This window comes from Bemisia tabaci, chromosome 4 (assembly GCF_918797505.1).
Source record: "Bemisia tabaci chromosome 4, PGI_BMITA_v3".
Lineage (NCBI taxonomy): Eukaryota > Metazoa > Arthropoda > Insecta > Hemiptera > Aleyrodidae > Bemisia > Bemisia tabaci.
In genome coordinates, this window is record NC_092796.1 from 32980605 (window position 1) to 33001921 (window position 21317).

The following is a 21317-nucleotide window of genomic DNA, read 5'->3' on the forward strand; positions in this document are numbered from 1 at the left end:
TAACATTTCAACTGTATTGTAATTGTGGCTGAATAGAAAACCGATCGTACATAGGCCTACAATCTGAGCAAAAAAAAAACTTTGTAAAAAGAGGCTACTAGATAATACTAACCAGATCATCTTCCATACTTTTGTTGAATTCCATTAACTTTTCTTGTTCAGAGGCAAGGTTTTCCTCTAGTTCTTTAACTTTACTTTCAAGAGCCACCTAAAAGTTTGAGCAAAGAAAAACACGGTTCAACGGTAAAAGTTAAAGGATTCTCAGATATTTTTATGCTAATAGGAAAGAGCTTCAAATATTCTCTTCACAGAAGAGACATAACGAAGACACTTGAGGAAGCTAAATAATGAAACAAAGACATTCTTTAACTATCATGACAAACCCTTAATTTGGGATATTTTGTTTTTACTCTACAGAGTACTGCAACAGCAGGTTTAAGTTATGAATTTTGAGCCACATAAAAAAGTTTAAAGTTGTGAATGGGCCACAGGACATAGTCTAAAACAGAAATAGACGCAATTCGTTTATTGCCGCAATAATGGGCCTCATAGGGGGTTGCTATTACTTGAAGCAGTGAAAACTTACAGAGTTCAAAGCTTTGTTGATAGCTGCTTGACTGAGATGCTGAACAACCTGCTCCCTGTGCTCATCGTTCAGTTCTGGCTTGACGCTCTTTTCCCATTCCTCTTTTAAAGCTTTGATAAGTTCGCTTTCTTCTCTCTTCATTTTTTGAACTGTTTTTTCAATCTCGATTGCCATTTGTTTCTCATGGGTATGATTAAGTTCCAGCAACTTTTTGGAGTGTTCTTCCTGGAATATTCGAACATGACATGCATTAAAAGTGAGTATTAAAATATGTGACATTAAGCTTATAATGATGGAATTTCATGTTTTTGAACCGAATTGGTGAGTTTAATAAAGAAGAAAAATTCAGGTTAGGAAATCAGTTTCATAAAGATATTATTGAATGCACAAGATTTGCTGTCCAGAAGATCCCTATACAAAAGTCATGAATTGTAAAATGATGGCGTTGATAGGATACATATTTGAGAAAACACAGTTCCCCATAAAAAAAATTGGTAAGTATAACTGAGACAATTTTGTGAGCTAATTTCCGATCCGATGAAAAAGATAAATAATTTTCTTTTAAAAAAAAACCAATGACGTTCCTACAAACTTACCTTGAGTCTATCAAGTTTATCTTTCTCTTTGGTCATCATCCATTCCATGGACTGTAGCTCATCTTTGTGCCATTGTTTCATCAAGTTCATCTGTGCAGTCATTTCATCTACTGTTTTAGTATGCTCTGACTTTAAAAGGTTCAGCTCAGCACAGTATTTCTCTTCAAGTTCAGCTTTTATTTTCTCCAATTGCTCTTCTGAATCGGAGACCTTTTCTTTGAAGCTCATTTTAGTTTCCAGTCCACTGAAAATCAGAATTATGAAATAAATTAGACCTTCTTAACATTTGATAAAACATAAGCATAAAACATTCAATAGATTCAGGGAAATAGCTGTTGTCTTAGCTATTCCTCTGATCAATAAACTCAATTCGCTTAAAACTTTACACACCACAAAAAACCAAATATATTTGGTGTTCCAAAAATTTTAAAGTATAAGTGAAGTGTGTTAATCCCAGGATTTACTTGGCACCAACAGCTCGGTGTTTATAAACTGGTACAGTGACACCTGTATTTAGTGTCAAATATTTTTTTGAAACAGGACTTCAAAAATGAAAATTACGGAACAGAATTGAGGCTACAATAAAAGAACTTGGTGCTACCCTGATGTAATAAATTCAATTTTTTAATTTTACTGATTGAATTAACTAAGACTAAATATGATGCTCACAGGCTGAAATTGTTGGCTATTTTTGAGTATTTGAACAGCATTTCTCCTGCTCCTGCACTTGGCTCGGTTTCAGAATCGGACCCACTGATGCAAATTTTAGAGTTTTGCTGTTTGATTACATCATCCGAAAATCTGAAAAATGACACAAAAATAATAGAAAAAATTGTAATAGACGTGGTGAGTAGGAGAAATTCTAAAGGGCAACTTCGAGGAGATTAAACATGCAACTAACAAAAAACAAAGAGCATTATAAAGACATAATGTTGATTCACATCGCTAATGAAACAGAAAGGTATCTGGGCATTGATATTTAAAGTCTCGGCAGTATTAAATGTATAGTAGATGGCATGATGACAATACAAAAGACTGACCAGAACCAAGAATCTGTAATAGAGTGAAATTATGATTTGGGTTGAAAAAATCTGCTATGATTGAATGACAGTTTGAAGGATATTTCATTACACTAAAGCTTGCATAAGATTCACATTTTACTTATGGAAAATCCTGACAAATGGAAGCTCTTAATCATACAAGTATTTTCACATTACTTCATTTCAAAGCTTAACTTAATTTTTAATTAAAAATTAGATATTTTTAACTTCAGGCTAAGGGAAAACCAATGGCCTGTTCAACAAAACCTCTTTCAGCTCTAACAAAACAAGTCTTTCTATGTTAACCCATTCAGTTGAAGTGAAATAATTCCATGAGATAAATTTGGAACATATGAAGTTACATTCGCACAAAGCAACAGTTCAATCTTACCTCTGATTTCCGTCTTCTGCCTTTGAGTCGCTGCTTTTAGTAAAAAGGCAATTAAAAATTTTCTGTTAATACGTAGGTAAATTTTATTGAGGCATAGAAGATAGGAAATATTTGCAGGAATACTTACACAACGATAGACGATTGGATTGAATAATATATCTAGCAATTAGGGTGTATTTTAAAATTCAGGGATACTTCAGAGAATTTCTCAAAGACAATTAAAATTTAGGAGGTTTCATGGTTTTTTTGCAAACTTAGCTACAAATTAAAAAATAAAAATTTAATTTTCATCTTAAATTAATGCATCAAAACATTAAAGAAACTGCTGGAAATGTCAAGAAATTTTCAATTATAGAGGGACTGACGATAAAATGGGGTCCTAACTTTCTCAAAACAGTTTTCCGAACGGTTTCCCGGTAGCTATGGAATACTTGATATCGTGTATAAAGCAAATAAAATACAAGTGTCATGAGAACCAGAATTTTTAACTAAAGAAACTCACTGCTTTTCCATGATTCGTTCAAAGTAGGTCCTTAATCCAACCATTTCTTTTTGGTGTTTGGCCTCAAGCTCCTGGCGTAGCTGTCCAAGAGCCTTGACAACATCTTTATTAGAAGAGCGGAATGCTGACAGCATGGCTCGTATTTCTGGGGATTCCGCATCAAGATTCGATCTGAAAAGTGATACGGCTAACCTGCAAAAATTATCAACATGTATAATCAGAGGAAAAATTAGCCTTTCAAATCATCATAGACACCAAAGAGAGTTGAACCTGCTTTTTGAGATTTTTTTGTGATAAAATCTTCAATAGTACCTGTTGATAAAGAGAATTACTAGAGAGAAACTTAGAAATAATTTTGAAACTTTTGAAGGGCCTGAATGTAAAAAGTTTGAGTCCAACCACCCACATTCAACCAACTTGGTCAAACTTAGTATTATAATAATAAATCTTCGTAAACTTTATACACTTAAAATTATCCGACAAATTTCTCTAACAAAGATAGAATCAAACATGCTGCTCTTAAACAAGCTGAGTAGATTTCCTTCTTAAAAACCACCAAAAATGTTCAGAGAACGTTTCATAGCCTTCAGGTGACTTAATCTAATTTTAAAGGATTTGAGAAATGCTGAAATGTTGATTTAACGTCATTTAAGAATACTCTTTTCACTGTTACTTTTTTTGGTTGAGTATCATTGCATAAAACAAGAGAGGTTATTCCTTCATTTCATGGGGATTTAAGAGATGAACATATAATAAAATTTTGATTCTTATGTAAGTAACTAAGTAAAGAGGACTTACTCAAATTCTTGTTCCAGATCTTTCTTCTCCTTTTCTAAATCGCTGATCCGATTCCGCAGGAGTTCCTCTGTTTCAGGTTCAATCAAGGATTGAGTGGCTTTTTCAATTGCACTGAGAATATTGCCATGCGTTTCCTTCAAGCTGTTTTCCACTAGGCTCATAGCTGATTTGTGATTTGAAATAAAGGTGTCCATAAACTCTGTTGAATAAAAAATAAAAACATAAAAATTCAACAGATATTTTTGAAAAAAATATTACAGAAATATTAGTTTTCTTTCATAGAATCAATAAAGAGTTGACAAGCAAAACTTCAAGGAGTGAAACACAAGTTTTTGCACACATGATCAAATCCAAGAAAAATTTAAAAAAGAAAAAGTTTTTGAAAAGGATTTACATTTAATGGAAACGCACAGATTCACATCAAGTATAAGCCGAGAAATAGAGATTTGAAGATTTATACCTCTAAAACGCTCAATGTCCAAGACGAAGTTTTAAAACTTTTTTCACATTCAAAATCTTTTTTCTTGACTTTGAATTTTTGGAGGAGAAAATTTACGACTAGTTGAATTCAAACCACCCAATTATTTTTTTTCAAAGTAAAACTTGGTCAGACTCAGTCCAAATGGTGCCTCTGCTGAGAAATTGATAGTGAATGACAATTTGAAAATGCATTCAGAGAAGAGAATTATTGATATAACTGGAGAGGAAACTCACCATTTGAGGATTTTATGATTTTTTCATGAAAATCTAGTAGATTTGCAATGTTGTGATCCAATTTAAAGTCCGGAGCAGGGACAAAAGAATCAGATCTAGTGTCAGGGAAAACAAAGCGTCCCAATTTTGATGCTTCCTTCAGGATGGATGACAGCTCTGATGACACAGCATTTTTCCATCCAGATATTATGCCCTGGAATTTTCAGAAACAAATGAAAGTTGAAACAGGGAAAAAACAAAGAAAAAAACAAACAAAAAATAAGTCATCCAGTAAGATTTTTTGACATATTGGAGGATATTTACTACAGACGTTTTTTCTTTGTCTTATTTTTCCTTGATGCTTCCCCCTAAAACTCTGGGATGGTTGGATGACTTGCTCATTTTACACCATCCTAAACAAATGACTTAATTTACTTTCACTTGCAGCATCCTACATACATTTACAATTATTTGAAGCCTTCGAAAATTTTGAGTCAATATCACACTTAAAATACTTCCTGTCATTAGGATTCAGTTCATTGAGAAGAAAACTGCAAAAATGAATTTTCACGAAAATTTCTTGATAAATTCTCACTGCCAAAAAAATCCTGCGTGACTGGACAGGGGCACAAGCTAAGAGACTTCAGCCAACGGAAACTTAAAACTGCATCATTAATACTGAAGCATGGTGGAGTGTCCCGAGACGAAAAGGAGTATCCTATAAACATTTTAGGTATATGACACAAGGAAAGTCAAATCTAACGGCAGCTTGAAGTTGATGGAAATTTAGAGAGAGAAGTTTCTTTAAAAAGCTATTTAAAATTCTAAGCTAATATGTTCAGGCTGATAGTGTAACCTTACACCCACTACTGGCAATTAAATGCACCATTCCTTTCTTAACATATTGTTTAAGACTTCAAATTTTTACCTTAACACCGTAAATATACTTGGCACATAGAATTCTTTGGAAGTGCTGCAGGATTGTTTCATTGTCAACACTTTCAAGTATTTCACTCTCAAGGAAATTGGTTGTTTGGCTGAACTTCGAGGATAGTTCTTCATACCACTGGCTCAGCTCTTCGCACTTACGAGACTTGAACTCAAACTCCAGCAACTGTGTCTCAATATTATGGACGGAAGTCATGTTCTCTATTTCACGCTCCATTCTGATCTCATGCTCTTTCTAAATGAAAAATACAGATTTACATTATGAAAGTTTCGGCAAATCTATGAGAGAACAGTCCCCTCTTAACAAAGGCTTCATAAAATATAGGATCATCTAATTAGTGAGAAATTTACATTTTCACTGTCCATTAAATAAAACGTTCTGTTTGTAAAGGAGCCCAATCGATGCATATTGTGTGAAATTAATCCTATCATAATGAGCAATCAAGAGTTCTTTTGGTAGGATATTTATTTCTTAGAAAGTTTCCAGTGCTGTGTTGGACAGTAAAGTAAGATAATGGGCCTGTTGCAAACTTTTGCTAGAGCAAAACTAAGAGTTATTTCTTATAGATAATGCCTCAAAAATCACGATGAGCGCATCGGCAAAGTCTGAAATGCACTCATAACTTCACAGTCTGCGTAAGAAATTTGCGGTTTTTTGAGCTTCCCGCTTCAAAAGCGATACTACGGCACAGGTGAACATTTTGTAAGAGGAGTCGTTCCATCGTCGGCAATACTCATCATGGCCGACGCCAATCCGCCAAAACACGTGTGATGGGACGAGATAATACCTGAACTGGATTAGACCAGATAACAATCGGCGTGTTTTAACGTTCATGTTTTCCACGCCCGCATTGATTGACCTTGAACTCTCCTCGAATTACGCGCAAAACTGCGCGCAAGTGTCGGCCATGATGAATATAGCCGACGATGGAGCGACTCCTCTAACAAAATGTTCACCTACGCCGTAGTATCGTTTTTGAAGCGGGAAGCTTAAAAAAACGCAAATTTCTTACGCAGATTGTGAAGTTATGAGTGCATTTCAGACTTTGCCGATGCGCTCATCGTGATTTTTGAGGCATTATCTACAAGAAACAACTCTTATTTTTGCTCTAGCAAAAGTTTGCAACAGGCCCATTATTGGAGGAATGCAGAGACTTCCCAACATCGCGACTGCTCTGTTATATGAAATGGCTCAAGCTGTCAGATTATTTTTTTTTTCAAGGCAGAGGGAGAACACATTATCCCCCTCTTTTGGTCTGCGGAAGGATAACATTTATTAATTTTGATAAATAAAGGGAAGGGCTTCCAACTTTCTGTGCCCCATATGAGTGTAGGGCTCCTCATTGTATGGGATTCCTTTTTGCATTATGTAAATCAAGAATAGTTTTATTCAGTCATGTCCTCCTCAAGGACTTAAGTGATTCTTGAAAAGGTACCACAAAAACAGGAAATTCATCTTGAAGTAGCTTAAAAGAAAGACTTAATTAATTTGTCGCCCAGAGATTTTATGCTACGGATGATAACAAATTAAAAAGCCAAACTTACTTTCAGTTTTGCAACAGCAAGTGCTATTTGCTGTTGTGAGTAGTTTTCGAACTTTGTCCTCAGCGTTTCATAGATTTCTGAGCCTTCACTGCTGAGTACTGACTTGAACCTGGCCAGTTCTTCGTCGTGATGTTTCTTAGAAAAAAAAAAACAATATTCATTATTTAAGTCAATAAAATAAAAAGAAGTAATTGACAGACTAGAGGAATGAGAAGAGGGATTAGCACCCAGGATATCTGAGGTAGCATCCACAAGTACCATTAGAACAAAGAGTCTTGACAGTATCTTAAATTATGAGGTAGAAATATTCAATAGTAACTTATTGAGTAACTTAATAGGTACTGGCAAACTCTATCCTCACGTTAGTAGCAAACTTTATCATTTCATTCATGGCTTACCTTTTTTTGAATAATATCACTGAAATCAATACTGTCCAAAGAATCTTCAGGCAGAGAGAGGGTCTTGCACAGAGTCCGTTGGAAGTTGTTGCAGTTCTTTTGCAGAGAGTTACGAATTACGAACAACTAGAAAGATGCAAAAATGTAAACCAAAAAATGAATAAAAACTCTGATAAGAAATTCACTAACTCTCTTAGTAATGGAGTATTTCCTTGAATGGGTTTGTGGAGAGAAATGGTAATGGGCTTTTAAAACATTCAATTAAATACCTACGATTCTACATGTTTTCAGAATCATCTATTTAACATCAGATAAAAATATAAGAAATTTACTTGATTCTTTACTTGTTGTAATACTATATTTTAGATTCCTTGCTATCAGGATAAGTTTTTTATTAGTTTCAAGGCGACACATCGTTTTCAAAATGTCAAGCAAAAGATATAGATATCCCATACCTTGAAAAATACAGGTGACAAATTGTTCATATCAGGCTTTGAGAAAAGGAAAAACAAGCTTTCTCAAAGATGGTATGAGAGGCTCTAAAGACTCTCAATGAAAAACGATAACGTTTGATAGGTCCCAAGAGAAAGGGCAATATTTAGGGGGAAAAAAGAGAGATGAGAATTGTTCATTTTTGCAAGTAGCGATGCTTTGTTTTGAAATAAACAATTCAGCAAAAAATCATCCTATATTAATTCCCATAAATTTAATTTCCTTTGAGATGATCACTTTATAAAATGAAATACAGTAGACAAATGAGCATTTGCAAATGCATGTTTTATAAAGATTGGTAGAAAAGACGCAAGTATGAACTCTTTATGCCTTAGCTCCCCCCCCCCCCCCCTCTTTAGCTTTTCAGGAGAGTCAATAGCAAATGATGTTGACGTTTCTGAGATAAAAAAAAAAGGTAGTTTCTTCCAGCTAAACTCAATCAAATTACTCATTTCACTTGATCAGACATAAATCTTAGATGAAACAGATCTTGTTGAAATGGTGTCAGTTCTTAACATAGCTAAGCATACTGAAGTGAATATTGATGCTCTTCTCAACGTACAATGTAATTTTCGCCTATTGCTTTTCAAAGATCAGTGGTCTAACACTGTCTCCAGGACACATTATACATCAAATTTTGAGATTTTCGAAGTAACTTTTGAAGACTTATTTGAGAAATTAAAGAATTAATGCCCGTTTAAGAGCCCTAGTTTGAACGAAGGGAAGAAATTTTAATGTAACTGTTTCTTTAGTAATTTTTTAATAATATGTGACTTTTTGTTCGTGAGCTACACTCTTCTTTTACTGCACACCTCTCCTTATCATGCACAAATATCTGTACTCTATACACAAACCCTATGCCTTGACAAGAGTATGAGGGGGAAAAAATAGCAATTTTACTTGAAAAGAGAGCAGGAGAGATTCTCATCTTGTGAAATGAATATGATCACTGATGGACATTTTCAAATGACATAATAATCAGTGCACAATATCACTGTCCTGCATAGTTTCATTGTGTAATTACTACGTGTTAAACGTAGTAATTACATGGTTACACATATAAGTTTACGACCAACTAAATGACCATTAATTGGACCGCGTTAAACAGAAAGGAACCAAGCCACATCAGCCATTGCCAAATTTTATCGGGCGGTTTAATTTTTTACATGAAAATGGTTGTGCGGATTTTTGTGCAAATTTCAGTGAATTTTCTCTATAATACAAAGCAAATTCCTTCAAATTTTCAAAGGACTCTCCGCAGACGTTTCTTCGTCGTAAAAAATGAAATCTCCCTGTTAAATTTGGCAATAGCTGATGTGGCTTGGTTCCTTTCTGTTTAACGCGGTCCAATTGTAGTAGTTGTTTAAAAAGAACTCCTGAAATTTCAGCGAGTTAGTTTTGAAGTTATACATGTTACTCTGCCGTTTATTATCACTGCTTCTGTCATTTTCTTATTTAATCATTTTTCTGAAGTTAATAAGGACACTGCCAGCATGGACTTAGCTAAGGCTGAAATTAACTTAATTTCTGCACATAACAACAGTGAAAGTGCAAGAACGTGTTTCTTGTTTGCATCATTTCAAAATTGCCACTCCAATTTTATTTCATCAAAGAAGAGCATACCAACTTCATTGCTTAAAATTTTCAATGGTCAATCTTCACATAGAGAAAAAAATTAGGAAAGTTTTCAAGCAGTAGCATTGAGTATTTTTCCATTTAAAAAAAAAAAAAAGGATGACAGGAAGTCAGCAACATCGCAAATCAGGATATGTGTTCCTGCAGTTTCACCATTGATAATATGATACATGAAAAAAAAACACAGCTTCATGCAAAAGAAATAATACGATGATTATATTTAACCCCCAAAAAAACCAAAAGATTGTTCTTTAGCTGTTGATTAAAGGCACATTTTTGCATGCAACATAAACAGACAAAAACAACAATAACAACAACACTCCATGCAGGGGATTACAAAATAACGAAACAAGCAGAAAATAATTAATTGATAAAGTGTTAGAGCTTATGATTTGTCTCTTATACTTCCGGATTGATTTGAAAGTTTTTTGACCAGTTAGTCTTTTTCTGAATGGCTCTTTTGAAAAACCTAAATTGAAGAAAATTAAATTTGAAAGTACAATTCAACTTACGTGATACCGATTAACTACCGTATTTTGCATGTGTATATACCCGCCTTTAATAGAGGGGTGCCAAATGAGATCTTGCAGAAATAGGCAGCTGAGAATTCATGGTTTGTTAGGCAATAGTTCAATTTTAATTTGCTTCCAATGAGGATGCAATTTCATTGAGGACCAAAAAATGTTGATAAACGAGGCAAAGAAACCAAATAATTACATAGAGGTTATTTTTTAAACAAAAATCTTAGTTCCCTTCAGCAGCGCCCTATCAGAATTTTCTTGAAGAATAGATTGGGAAGCAATACAGCATGATAGAAATCAAGGGAAAGAAATACCCAAACCGCATGGTTGAAAAAATAGATAAGGAGTGAAAAGGAATTGACCATTGTGATGAAGCAGAGAAAAATAGGTAAGTCCGAAGAGGATTTGTTTCAAAATAAGTTTCAAGTCATCGAGGCATACTTAAAATAGTGCGGGTAAGTTATTGACTTGCTGTCTTAAAAGAAGCTCTTAAAACATGGGTACTTTGCAATCTGATACAAGACAAATAAAAATGTATAATCACTCTTGTCTTAAACTTGTGGTGGAATAATCAGCTATGCACTGAATGATAAATCGGATTCAGTTGGTCTTCGAGGCAAAACTCAACATCTTTGATGCATCCTTAGAGCGACAAACACTGCTGTTCTTATTACTGCTGTAGATACTGGGGATAAGGTAATTTTCTGGGCACACTCTGAGATTATAATCACATGAAACCACATGAAGATGCAGGGATGCAGGCATCAAAAATGTCTCTTCACCTGGTTCACAACATCTCGTGACAGTTTTCTGGTGTTATTGAGGCTGTCAGAGCTACAAGATGTCTGACGCTGAACAGGCGGGATGCTAGGAGACTTAGCTCTGTTCTCGTACAAGTTTGGTAGCCGCTGAGAGGATGGACTTGGTAGAGGAGGGACAAGGATTGGGATTTGACTGGATTTCAGAGGTTTTGGGAAGGGCTTTACATCAACCTGCAGCAATGAAATTTAATCATCATTTTTAAATGCAAACCAGCAGTGGCTGAACAAATTTTGTAGGACGATTGGGATAGTTTTGTGCGGCAGACATGGAACATAAAAACAATGATTTTTTATGATGCCCCCTGCCGCCAGCTATTCATCCAGAAGGATCTCCTTACCCTTCCCTCTATCTATATTTTTGAGTGTACTAAATTCTCCATCTTTTCTAAATTAATTACTCCTGTAGATCTCTGTCCTTCCCACTCTTATAATAGCAGATTTAAGAACATAAAAAATTCAAAGATCAGGCTGACCTCAACAATGCGAAGCGTAAAGTATTCTTCTATCCAATCATTTAATGCCTTGCCTTGGGAACTAAAATCTCTTTTTCGTGAAGGCCGTGTTCAATATTTTCTAAGTAAGCTCTTGGAACACCTCCTAAAAAATGCTTACTATAGTATTGATGAATTGCTGAATGGTATAACCCAGCCCACCCTCCTGGTTGAATAGCTGACTCTACTTCTCATGGTACTACTGAGGTAATTCTAGCCCTCTCTCGAAATTTGTAAACAATATTCTGTGCTTTCGGATTGTTATCTTAGAAATTTAATACTTTTTAGTTGATTAAAAAAAACTTTATTGTACATGTATTGACCTATACTATAGCCTCACGGCTCCCGTGTATCAAAATGTAATAAATAAATAAATGATTCCCAAAAAGGTACCAATACACAAATGTGTTTTCTATAAATTTCTTACATTTTTCTACTGTATTGTGTATGCTGAACATTTTTTGTGCAAATGTGACTATACTTTGAAAAATAGGGCCGCAAAAAATTCGAGGAAAAGACAAAATCATAGCCTTGAATCTTGAGTTCTAAAGGAATTAATTTGTAAGGCTTCGGATTAGCAGCTCATTTTATGGACTGATCCCCACTTTGAATGAGATGACAGAGGCCGCACACAAGAGGCAACTAAGCTCATCTAAGCATCTCCAAGTAGGTTGATAGTAACCAATTTTTAAATATTGATGGTCAAAAAATTTGATAATGTTTGAAAAATTGAAAAATTTGTTTGCAACTGGCTTTTCAAAGTATTTTTTATAGGTTCATTTTTTATTAGAGAGTCATTCTCATAGCTTTTAAAACCCAAACATGATAAGAAAAGTGAGCTTCAGCGTATGAATTGTAAGAAGGATTCCTTACATATTCTGTAAAGCAATTTGAAAATTGCACCTGAATGAATATAAAATACGCTTTCATGATGATTAAAGCAGCAGTCAACACCAAGAAAATAAGTTTTTAACACCCCTGTTGAACTTCAATCGATAGAGATTAGCTCTTTTTTCCATCAGGGAAAATGAAAAAAAAAAAATCCAGTGAGTAATAAGAAAAAAATCCAGTGAGCGATAAAAAAAAAAAATCTGAGATTATGTATTCTCTTAGGGCTTGCACTAACAAAACAATTGATGAAAAATGAAATATGTTGTCAAAAATTTAACTGCTGCCCTTTTTTCATGGAAACTGTACAAAACCCTGCATCAAAGGAAACCATCTGCTGTTTTCTTAAAAAGACACTAAATTTAAATCAGATATCGGCTGGATCAATTTTCCACAGACTTGTCTTCAATTACTGAGTGTTTCATTAGAATCCATCTTAATGTCCCACTAAAATCAATCTGATGTTTTGGAAAAGCTGAAGAAATGCCCGCCTGGAAGAAAAAGGGATATCTCAAGGAAAAAACCACAAACGGAATCTTTGTGCAAATGAAAAAGGGTGAAAAAAGCAACTTCAGAACTACTCCAATTTGTTAAGCACTGCAAAAAATGAAACCCCTAATTCATGACGAGTACTTACCGATTTCACTTTCGATTCAAGAGCGTTGACATCATCTTTAGCTTTTAAGAAACGAGTACAAAATTGCATCTGGAGTTCTAGCTGCTTAATTTGGTCTTGACAACGTTTCAGTTCAACCTGATTCACTTCTTTTTCTACCTCCAAACGCACAACTTTTTTCTCCAAATCCTAAAGAAGAAAGGATTAATAGTAAACAGTGTTCGAATCTGACAGACAACATTCACAAAGTGCGCCTGAATAAGTCTAATAGGTGCCTAAATAATTGAAGTCTTTGCCATTATTGGCTCCTAAACATTCGCGGTCAGATTTTAAATTACTGGAATCAATCTCATTTTGTCTAGTCTAACTGTTGCAACTAGAGACGAGAATTTTTAAGACCTTTCACTTAAAATCTATTCTGTCTAAGGCAGGTAAATAAGGTAAGAAATGTAATCGACAATCACCTTAAATTGTGAGTCCTTTTTGGAGATTACATCACGTTGTAGCTCCAATTGAGTCTGTAGAGTTAATCTCTGCGAATGTTCTTCCTCTAGCTGCACTTCTAAAGCTTTTTTCTCCTGTAAAAATAAATAAAAACTGTAACTTGGATTTTTTCTCTTAGCTCTTCAATGAAAGAACAATTTATGAATGGAAGAAAATGGAGTTTATTATTTTCTCTTTGAAATGGTGCGTTAAATAATAAAAGAGACATGATATACTTTCAAGTTAAAATTATCAGCAGGCAAAAATTTGACTTTCAACAGATACGCCAGATTAACATAAAGGTCTACTCTCCTTGCCCCTGTCCAATTTTTCGGGATTATCATAAACATTTCTAAGTTTATCTGAGTTGATTGGACTAGAGTTTAAGGGATGTTCATCGTGGGAATTGAAGCTTCGGATTCGGTCATACAGGGGTCAAAAATTTTCAGAATCGAGAAAGTTCCACCTATATCCATTAAAAACTCCTATCTTCTGCAAAGGGATTAACACAGGACATTAACTAAGCTTTTGTTAACTTTACAACAGTAAAGAATTAAAGAGGTTGAAACTACAAAAACTAATTGATGTTCACAGTTTCACTTTTGACAAAGAAGAAAAAGTAGCAATGCTTTCAGAAAAAAAATGACTGTTAACTTGGCGCAATCTAAAAGGTCATACAATGGAGCGTTGTATCAACCTATTGATGGCTAACTAACAATATCGCCGAACTGCATACTGACGATTTTGCAGAACGAAGAGAAAACTTCGACATTTTTATGTATAATTTTAAGGTAAGATTTGCAATTTTTTTATACATTAAAGCGCTCCCTTACAGAATTGGAAAAAAAACTTAAATCATCAGCTTGCGCGTTTTATACTGTAGAATGCGGCAAAGTCGCTAACTCTTTTTTGCCAAAGTTGTCAGTTGGAGGGTATTGTTTGTTAGCCCTTGTTTTGGTGAAACACATATCAGAAAATGAAAATCTTGAGCAAAAAGAGGAGATGAAACTGACAAAAACAAACCTGAAATTGATGTATCAACTGCTCCTGATTTTCCACGATCTGCAAAAATTTCTTCCTCTCATCTTCCGATAGCTTGCCATCACCATCTGCTTTTGAGACACTACCCACGGTGCCATTCTGGAGTACTCCGGAGATTAGTTTGCTCTGTTTCAAGAGCACCTCATGGAGATTTCTCTTCTTCTCAATCAAATCAGTCTTGATGTCCTTCACCTCGCTCACTAAACAGTCGATGAGCTCAAAACACTTGTCCTGATCGCCAGACCCGTTCTGATTTTGCATGTTGCTGATAATCTGCATAACATTATTCTCGATTGTTAACTTAATTTCCTCTAGATTCAATTGACCCTTAGAGAGAATCTCATTGTTTACGGACCACAAAGCTTTTATCTCATCATTTAAACCAGCGATTTTACTTTCAACAGACTGCAACCGTAACGTTGTCCTGCATTTGTATTCTATTAACATGTTCACCTTTTCTTTCAACTCAAGAAGGTCTTGGTAAGTCTCAATATTATCTTCGCAAACCCCACAGTTTGCTAAGAAATTTTCAAGATTGTCAATTCGAGCGTTGATTTTTGCTCTTTCATCTGAAGTGTTGAATGATATCTGCTCGGTATTTCCTATTTGTTTCGAAGATTCTAACTCTTCGATTTTTTTCTCCATAGCCAAACAGGTTTGTGTCACCTGGTCCAACTTCAACCGAACATCATCATGAGTGCTTTGCAAAGTTTGGAGTTTTGTACTTAAATTATGTTTATCCAAAAGCAATTTTCGATTCTCCTCACGGAGGGCTTTTACATCTCCCATGCACTCCAAAGAAATTATAAACGGATGAGTAAGGTCTTCGACCCGAGAATTCTTTCCTGACAAATCAACATCCTCTTCTTCTTCTAGAATAAAATTGCATTTATTTACTGCATTCTCCTTACTAATTTTGAGCTTTTCAACAAAAGGTGTGGAGGTTGCAATAATCGGGTTTTGATCAAAATTTGCAAAAGCAGAATATAACTTGTTACCATCGCTCACAATGTTCTCATGCTCCAAGCTAGAGCTTAGAGGCAATGACTGTCTATCTGATTTAGTTCTCAGGACATTTGCTTCAGAATCTTTCTCTATTTTCCTTTTTTGGGCATGGCAATAGTTCATTTCTTCGACGAGCTTAGTTTTTTTTGATCGTAAAGATTCAACCTCTTCTGATAAAGAATTTTCCTCATCTTTTAGCTGATTGACAAGAGCTTGCAGCTTGGATTTTTCAGTTTCTAACAGCTTGACATCCATGACATTAGAGAGGGATTTTATTTCAGTTTCAAGTTCTTGGTTCCTGAGATTTACTTCTTGGATAGAGCTCTTCAGCACCTGATTTTCTGCTCTCAGGGTCTCTTCTTTCTCCAGCTGAAGTCGGTTTTGCTGAAGTCGCTCAAAATCTTTCTGAAGGAGAGATTCTTTCTCAACTATGAGTTGTTCAACAGACTCGTGCACCGACTCAGCAGAAATACTCTCAGCAAGTTTTCGCTCAAGGTCCACTATTTTTTGTTTCAAAGATTCTATCACTTCCCCACAATCACACTTTACTTTGGAAAGATGATCGTATTCTTGATTGCCCCATTCGAGTGATGTGTTACTCTCTAAAGTAGTTAGATTACGCCTTTCTTCAGTGCTCAACGATTTTCTTAGATGTTCATGACTGCCACATTCTCCTTCTGCTGGCTGGTATTCTCGTTTTTCTTCACACAATTTTTTCAAATGACTAAGCCTCCTTTCATACTCGACAATTTGCTCTTCTAGACATCGGTTTGTTTCACGCAACAAATTTTCTTTCTTTACTTTATCTTCTAGAGCTGACTTTAGAGTGTTATTTTCAGTTGTGAGTTGGTCATTTCTATTGAACAAGTCTACTCTTTCACCTCTTAACAAAATTAGCTCATCTGTAATGTTTTTGTTGAGAAAACTTGATTCGTCAAGCTCATTGCGCACTTTACTGATCAAAATGGTGGTGCTGGCATTACTGCCGAGAATTCCTGAGTCGTCTTTGGAATTTGAGGCTTCACTAATTACATCATGAAAGTTTTTCAAAGAGTCTGCATTCGTCAAATAAGAATCACAAGTGGGGTTATTAAACTCACTTGTTGACTCAATACTCAAGTCTCGCATTTTTTCCATCCAGGTCTCAGGATCTTTTGCCATGATAGCTTGTGACCGTTCTATAAAAACTTTCCACAAGTTTTTATTCTGCTGAGACACCTCATCAACTTTCTTGTTGGCAAGGGTTACCTTGCAGCGTAAAGCTTCGAGCTCTTTCTCCATTATTTCTTTGGAGCTTCTCATATTCTCAAGCTGCAACCGTAGATTATCACTGACTTTCACCAGTTCCTGGATTTCCTTGCATGACTGATCGTTGTCAAGCTGAGCGTTCTGCAACTCACTTTGACGACTTTGAAGCTGTTGGATTAAATCATACCGTTCTGCAGTAGCAGACCGAAGCTGTTCTTCTAGTTCACTAATTCGGTTACTGTAAGATTTGATATCATTGTTGTAAGAAAGTTGGATCTCTTGTAATCGACTCTGATACACTGTTGCTAGCATGTTTTCTTGGTTCGATGCCTGCTGCTCTACTGTAGCTTCGAATTTTGCAATACTGTTGCTATGATTTTTGCGCTCTGTCTCCAAGTTTAAGCTGAGTTCTTGCACCTCGGACTGGAGTACTTTCAAAGCAGATTTGTGTGTGTTTTCCGCGTTTTTCAAGTCTTCTTGCCACTTCTGGCTTAACCTAGCTGCCCCTTCTTCTGTTTCTTGCAGTCTGTGCTTCAACGACTCCACTTCCTTGATTAATGCTCTTTTCTGGCTCTGCAAACTAGTGACTGTTCGAGATTGCTTCTCCATGTCGTCTTGTAGCTCAGCAATAGTCGACTCGTGATGTTTAACTCTCGTGCAGATATTTTCTTTCAGGGTATTTATGTGATCGAGGTATTGTTGGCACAGTTCATTATATGAGATAGTTTGTGACTCAACTGATTTTTTTTTGGGTGATTTGAGCTCCGTGCAGATATTTGACTTTCCATCATCGTTTGAGTTGACGGCTGGATGGCGATTGAATGCAATGTTTTCTAGGATTTCCTTCACAGCTTTCAGAGTGGCTTCAAACGCTAGGCGCCCAGCCAGTAAGTCTTCTTGCTGGCTCTCTAGAATGGAGCAGTTTCCGCAGGTGCTATTTGAATTTGCGGAGTTTGACACTGACTTGTTACTGCTTGGGGTGGATAGGAACTCGTTTTCTTGGCTACACCTGAAAATACAAACGCAACTTGGTACATCAAAACACAAGAATTTACTTTTGCATCTTAAAACTGTACCATTATTTTTTTATGATATATACTTAATAAGAGTCTTCTACTTGAAACTTGTCCGGCTCAATTTGTCTGTTTTATAATCATATAGCTCCAAGAGGGGTAAAGATCCCTGAACATTGCTGAAGGCAAAGAGACCCTGAGTTACAAAAGAAAAAAGGCTGCTGTCAAACCAGACAATATCAACATTAAAGGGATTTGAATGTGAAAACACAATGCCGAGGTGTTATGAAGATGCTTCTATTAATTCAGAGCCGAAGCTCTTCCGAAGCTTTGGTTAAAAGTAAAGCTATTGCAATTATTGATAACAATTCTTTAAATAAAAAAGTTCAAGAATTTATCTTGCACAACTAACTGCACACTAAAGATTTAACATTAGAATTCACTAAAATCATAAACCAAACAATTGATCAAAGCAATGAAATTATTAATCCTGACTTTAGAGATAAATTAAAATACACTGTTCCCATTAACCAGTCCCACAATTGAGGCATTGCTACTGATCAACTATTGAACTTTTTCAGAATGCTGACTAAATGTCCATACTTCAGCGTAAAAAAAAAAAAAAAAAAAAAAAAAAAAAAAAAAAAAAACCACTAATTGATATTTTGGTTGACTCACCTATTACTATTATTATGGAACTGTTCGAGGAGATCAGTGTTTTTCTCGGAGGTAACTGATTCAGGTTTTAAGCAATATTTCCTTGCATTAAGTTCTTGATGTAAGGTTTCATTTTTACGTATCAAACTGAAAATCTGAAAAATAGAATAAAAACATAAATAACTGAAAAAAGTTTAAAGTTAGATTCAATTTACTTTAGGGGTTTACTGAAAATGGGGTTCAGTTAAATGCTCGCAGGCCTTGGCTTGCAGATGGCCGAAAAAAAAAAACCGTGAGCGCATTTGGAAATTACTCTCAAAAACATTATCCAGTGAAGAATACCCGAAAAACAGAATAGCACAAGGTTTTTAACAATGTTTTGCACTATGCATACTTTAACCTCTGCAAAAGGAGGAAGATTAAGAAAATTTCTAGGCCAAATGATGAGTTCTAGAAGATAAAGAAACTAAAAATTGATAATGTACACACAAAAAAAAGAGTAATTTCATTCAAACGAAAATTGGTTGCTAGATATTTACACAATAATAATGAGAGCTGAATTTCAGGAGTTCGAAAACTAAAACTCTACTGGTACTTGGGGATGCAGAAAGTTCCTAACCTTCCCAGATTAATGACCCCCTTTTGGCAAAAGTTTTTAGAGTGGTGATCTTTTCTCCTCTCTTTGGCTGTTGGAAACTGAAATTTAATAACTATAACTCTGACATCTATGCAGGCCCATATGAAATGCACTGCTTGCATTCTCGCTCGCTTATTGCGTCTAATTTTTTCTTCTACGTGCATTTCCTTTTCTCTTACAGTTAGTCTGTCACGAGATCTCAGTCCAACGAGCCAATGTTTTATAAATAAAACTCTTTCGTCCAAATTCCGAACTTATTGTTTTACCTACCAACAACAGGTTATGGTGCCCAGTTATCGCGTGTGTTTATAAAACAATAAAATTCGGAAATAATGAAATCGGTCGAAAAACAAAAATTTCAATTCGAGCAGTCCGCACTGCATTCGTCTTGTTCGTTGCGTTCAGTTGCGAGTCGCGTTAACTGCCGAATTTTTTGCGTGAGTGATCATCATGGGTTGGTTCGGCTCGGAAAACCATGAAAACCGCATAAACATAAAAACCGACTTAGACTTACATGATATTACGTTGTACGTAATTGTGTTTCTAATGATCTTAGTGCTAATAGCATTCTACATAGTTCACAAGTGTAAAAAGCTTGAAACAAGACATAGGGCTCTCGAGCTAAGAGTAGCTGGTGCGCGAGTTTAAAAATAAAATGCACTTAAAAATAAATAAGGCTATTAAGAATTAAAAAAAATGTGTTGTGCGAGTCGCACTTAAAAAAATTAAAAACGGTTAAAAAATTAAAAATTAAAAATTAAAATTTAAAAACCCTGATTGCTAAATAGTGTTTATAAATTTTTTAAGAATTAAAAACCCAGGTTTCGTTCGTTTTCTGTTTTGTGTTGGTGTCCAATCCGAAAATCCTGCGGACAATTTTTGTTTCGTGAATAAGCGGACAGTTTATGTTTCTTTTTTTGGTTGATCAGCCCTGATCATAAAATTTATAAAAATATTAAAACAATGGATACCATCCTAGCAAGTTCGGGTTTTTCGACGATAACACGTCTAAAAGGCACCTCAAACTATCAGATTTGGAAGTTCGAAGTTAAAATTTTTTTAGAGGCTGCAAAAGTTTACGATGTTGCTGTCGGAAACGAGAGGAAACCACTCTTGGATGCCGAGAACTTAAAAAAGTGGAATGACGCAGACGCCATGGCGCGCAAGGTAATAATAACAACCATTGAAAAGAACTTGTTAACGCACATTTTAACTAGTACCTCTGCATCAGACATGTGGATTACACTGAAAAATCTGTTTGGTAAAACTACTGAACAAGAAAAAAGCTCCCTGTACCAGGAATTTTTTGGTTTAAACTTTGTTAAGAATGGCAACGTCATGACGTTCATAAGCAAACTTGAAGCCTTGTTTGTACAATTAAAAAGTCTAGAACCGGGAATTCAGAATGAGATGCTCATTAATAAGATATTACAAGGCCTCCCGGATTCCTACAGGAACTTCAAAACCGGATGGGACTTTTTACCAGCCGGCAGTAAGACTCTCGAGAACTTAAAAAGTAAGCTTTTAGGAGAACACAATCGCGAAAAATCTGTAACACCTGAGGAATCAGTTGCCTTCTTTGGTAAAGAAAAAAGAACTTGCCATCGCTGCAAAAAGGTGGGGCACATAAGTCGTTTCTGTAAAGTTAATATTAATAAAAATGAGAGTAAAAATTTTGAAAGAAATGCCGATCAAGGTAATAGTAGCAAACAATGCGGAATTTGCAAGAAAACTAATCACGCAGAAAGTCAGTGTTATTTCCGCAATAAAAATAATAATAAAGATAACAATAAAAACAACAACAGTGATAATAACTCAAAATCTGAAAAACAAGTTGCGTTTGTTGCTCATGAAAATTATGATAGTCATCAGTACCAAAAAGACACCTGGATTATAGATTCTGGCTGTACTTCCCACTTGACTCATAACATTAACATACTGACGTCATTAGTTCATGTAAACACGTCTGTTTCAAGTGCGAAAGAGGACGTGGACATTATAGTAAAAACGATGGGAAAAGTGGTAACAGATAAATGTGTGTTGAACAATGTTCTTTTCTCGCCCGAAGTGTGTGTAAACCTAATATCTGTCAGTAGTATCGTGAACAACGGTGGCAACGTCATTTTCTCCAAAAATGGGATTAAAGTGTTAAAAAATGGTGAAACCATATTTGAAGGAAAGCGTGGCGAAAATGGTCTATTCACCGTCAATTTGAAAAGCGTAATTCAAAATTCGGCCTTTTTCGTCAAAAAGGGCGAAAGTATCGCTCTCT

At 35.3% G+C, this 21317-nt stretch overlaps 1 protein-coding gene across 4 annotated transcripts in view; it reads right to left on the reverse strand.

Annotated features, from left to right (window-relative positions):
- The window catches only part of LOC109036203 (uncharacterized), a 72128-nt gene that overhangs the window by 36209 nt on the left and 14602 nt on the right, over positions 1 to 21317 (reverse strand). For 2 of the 4 annotated variants that reach the window (XM_072299716.1, XM_019050220.2), the window contains 16 exons: positions 18430 to 18563; positions 14468 to 17747; positions 13426 to 13539; positions 12983 to 13150; positions 10928 to 11137; positions 7498 to 7623; positions 7100 to 7234; positions 5535 to 5789; positions 4628 to 4820; positions 3914 to 4112; positions 3116 to 3307; positions 2614 to 2646; positions 1852 to 1983; positions 1183 to 1426; positions 587 to 811; positions 113 to 208 (listed from right to left, as the gene is read on the reverse strand). In XM_072299716.1, coding sequence (XP_072155817.1) covers positions 113 to 208; positions 587 to 811; positions 1183 to 1426; positions 1852 to 1983; positions 2614 to 2646; positions 3116 to 3307; positions 3914 to 4112; positions 4628 to 4820; positions 5535 to 5789; positions 7100 to 7234; positions 7498 to 7623; positions 10928 to 11137; positions 12983 to 13150; positions 13426 to 13539; positions 14468 to 17747; positions 18430 to 18563 — 5736 coding nt within the window. The remainder of the gene's footprint in view (positions 1 to 112; positions 209 to 586; positions 812 to 1182; positions 1427 to 1851; positions 1984 to 2613; positions 2647 to 3115; positions 3308 to 3913; positions 4113 to 4627; positions 4821 to 5534; positions 5790 to 7099; positions 7235 to 7497; positions 7624 to 10927; positions 11138 to 12982; positions 13151 to 13425; positions 13540 to 14467; positions 17748 to 18429; positions 18564 to 21317) is intronic. The other 2 variants (XM_072299714.1, XM_072299713.1) reach the window with 2 other exon arrangements.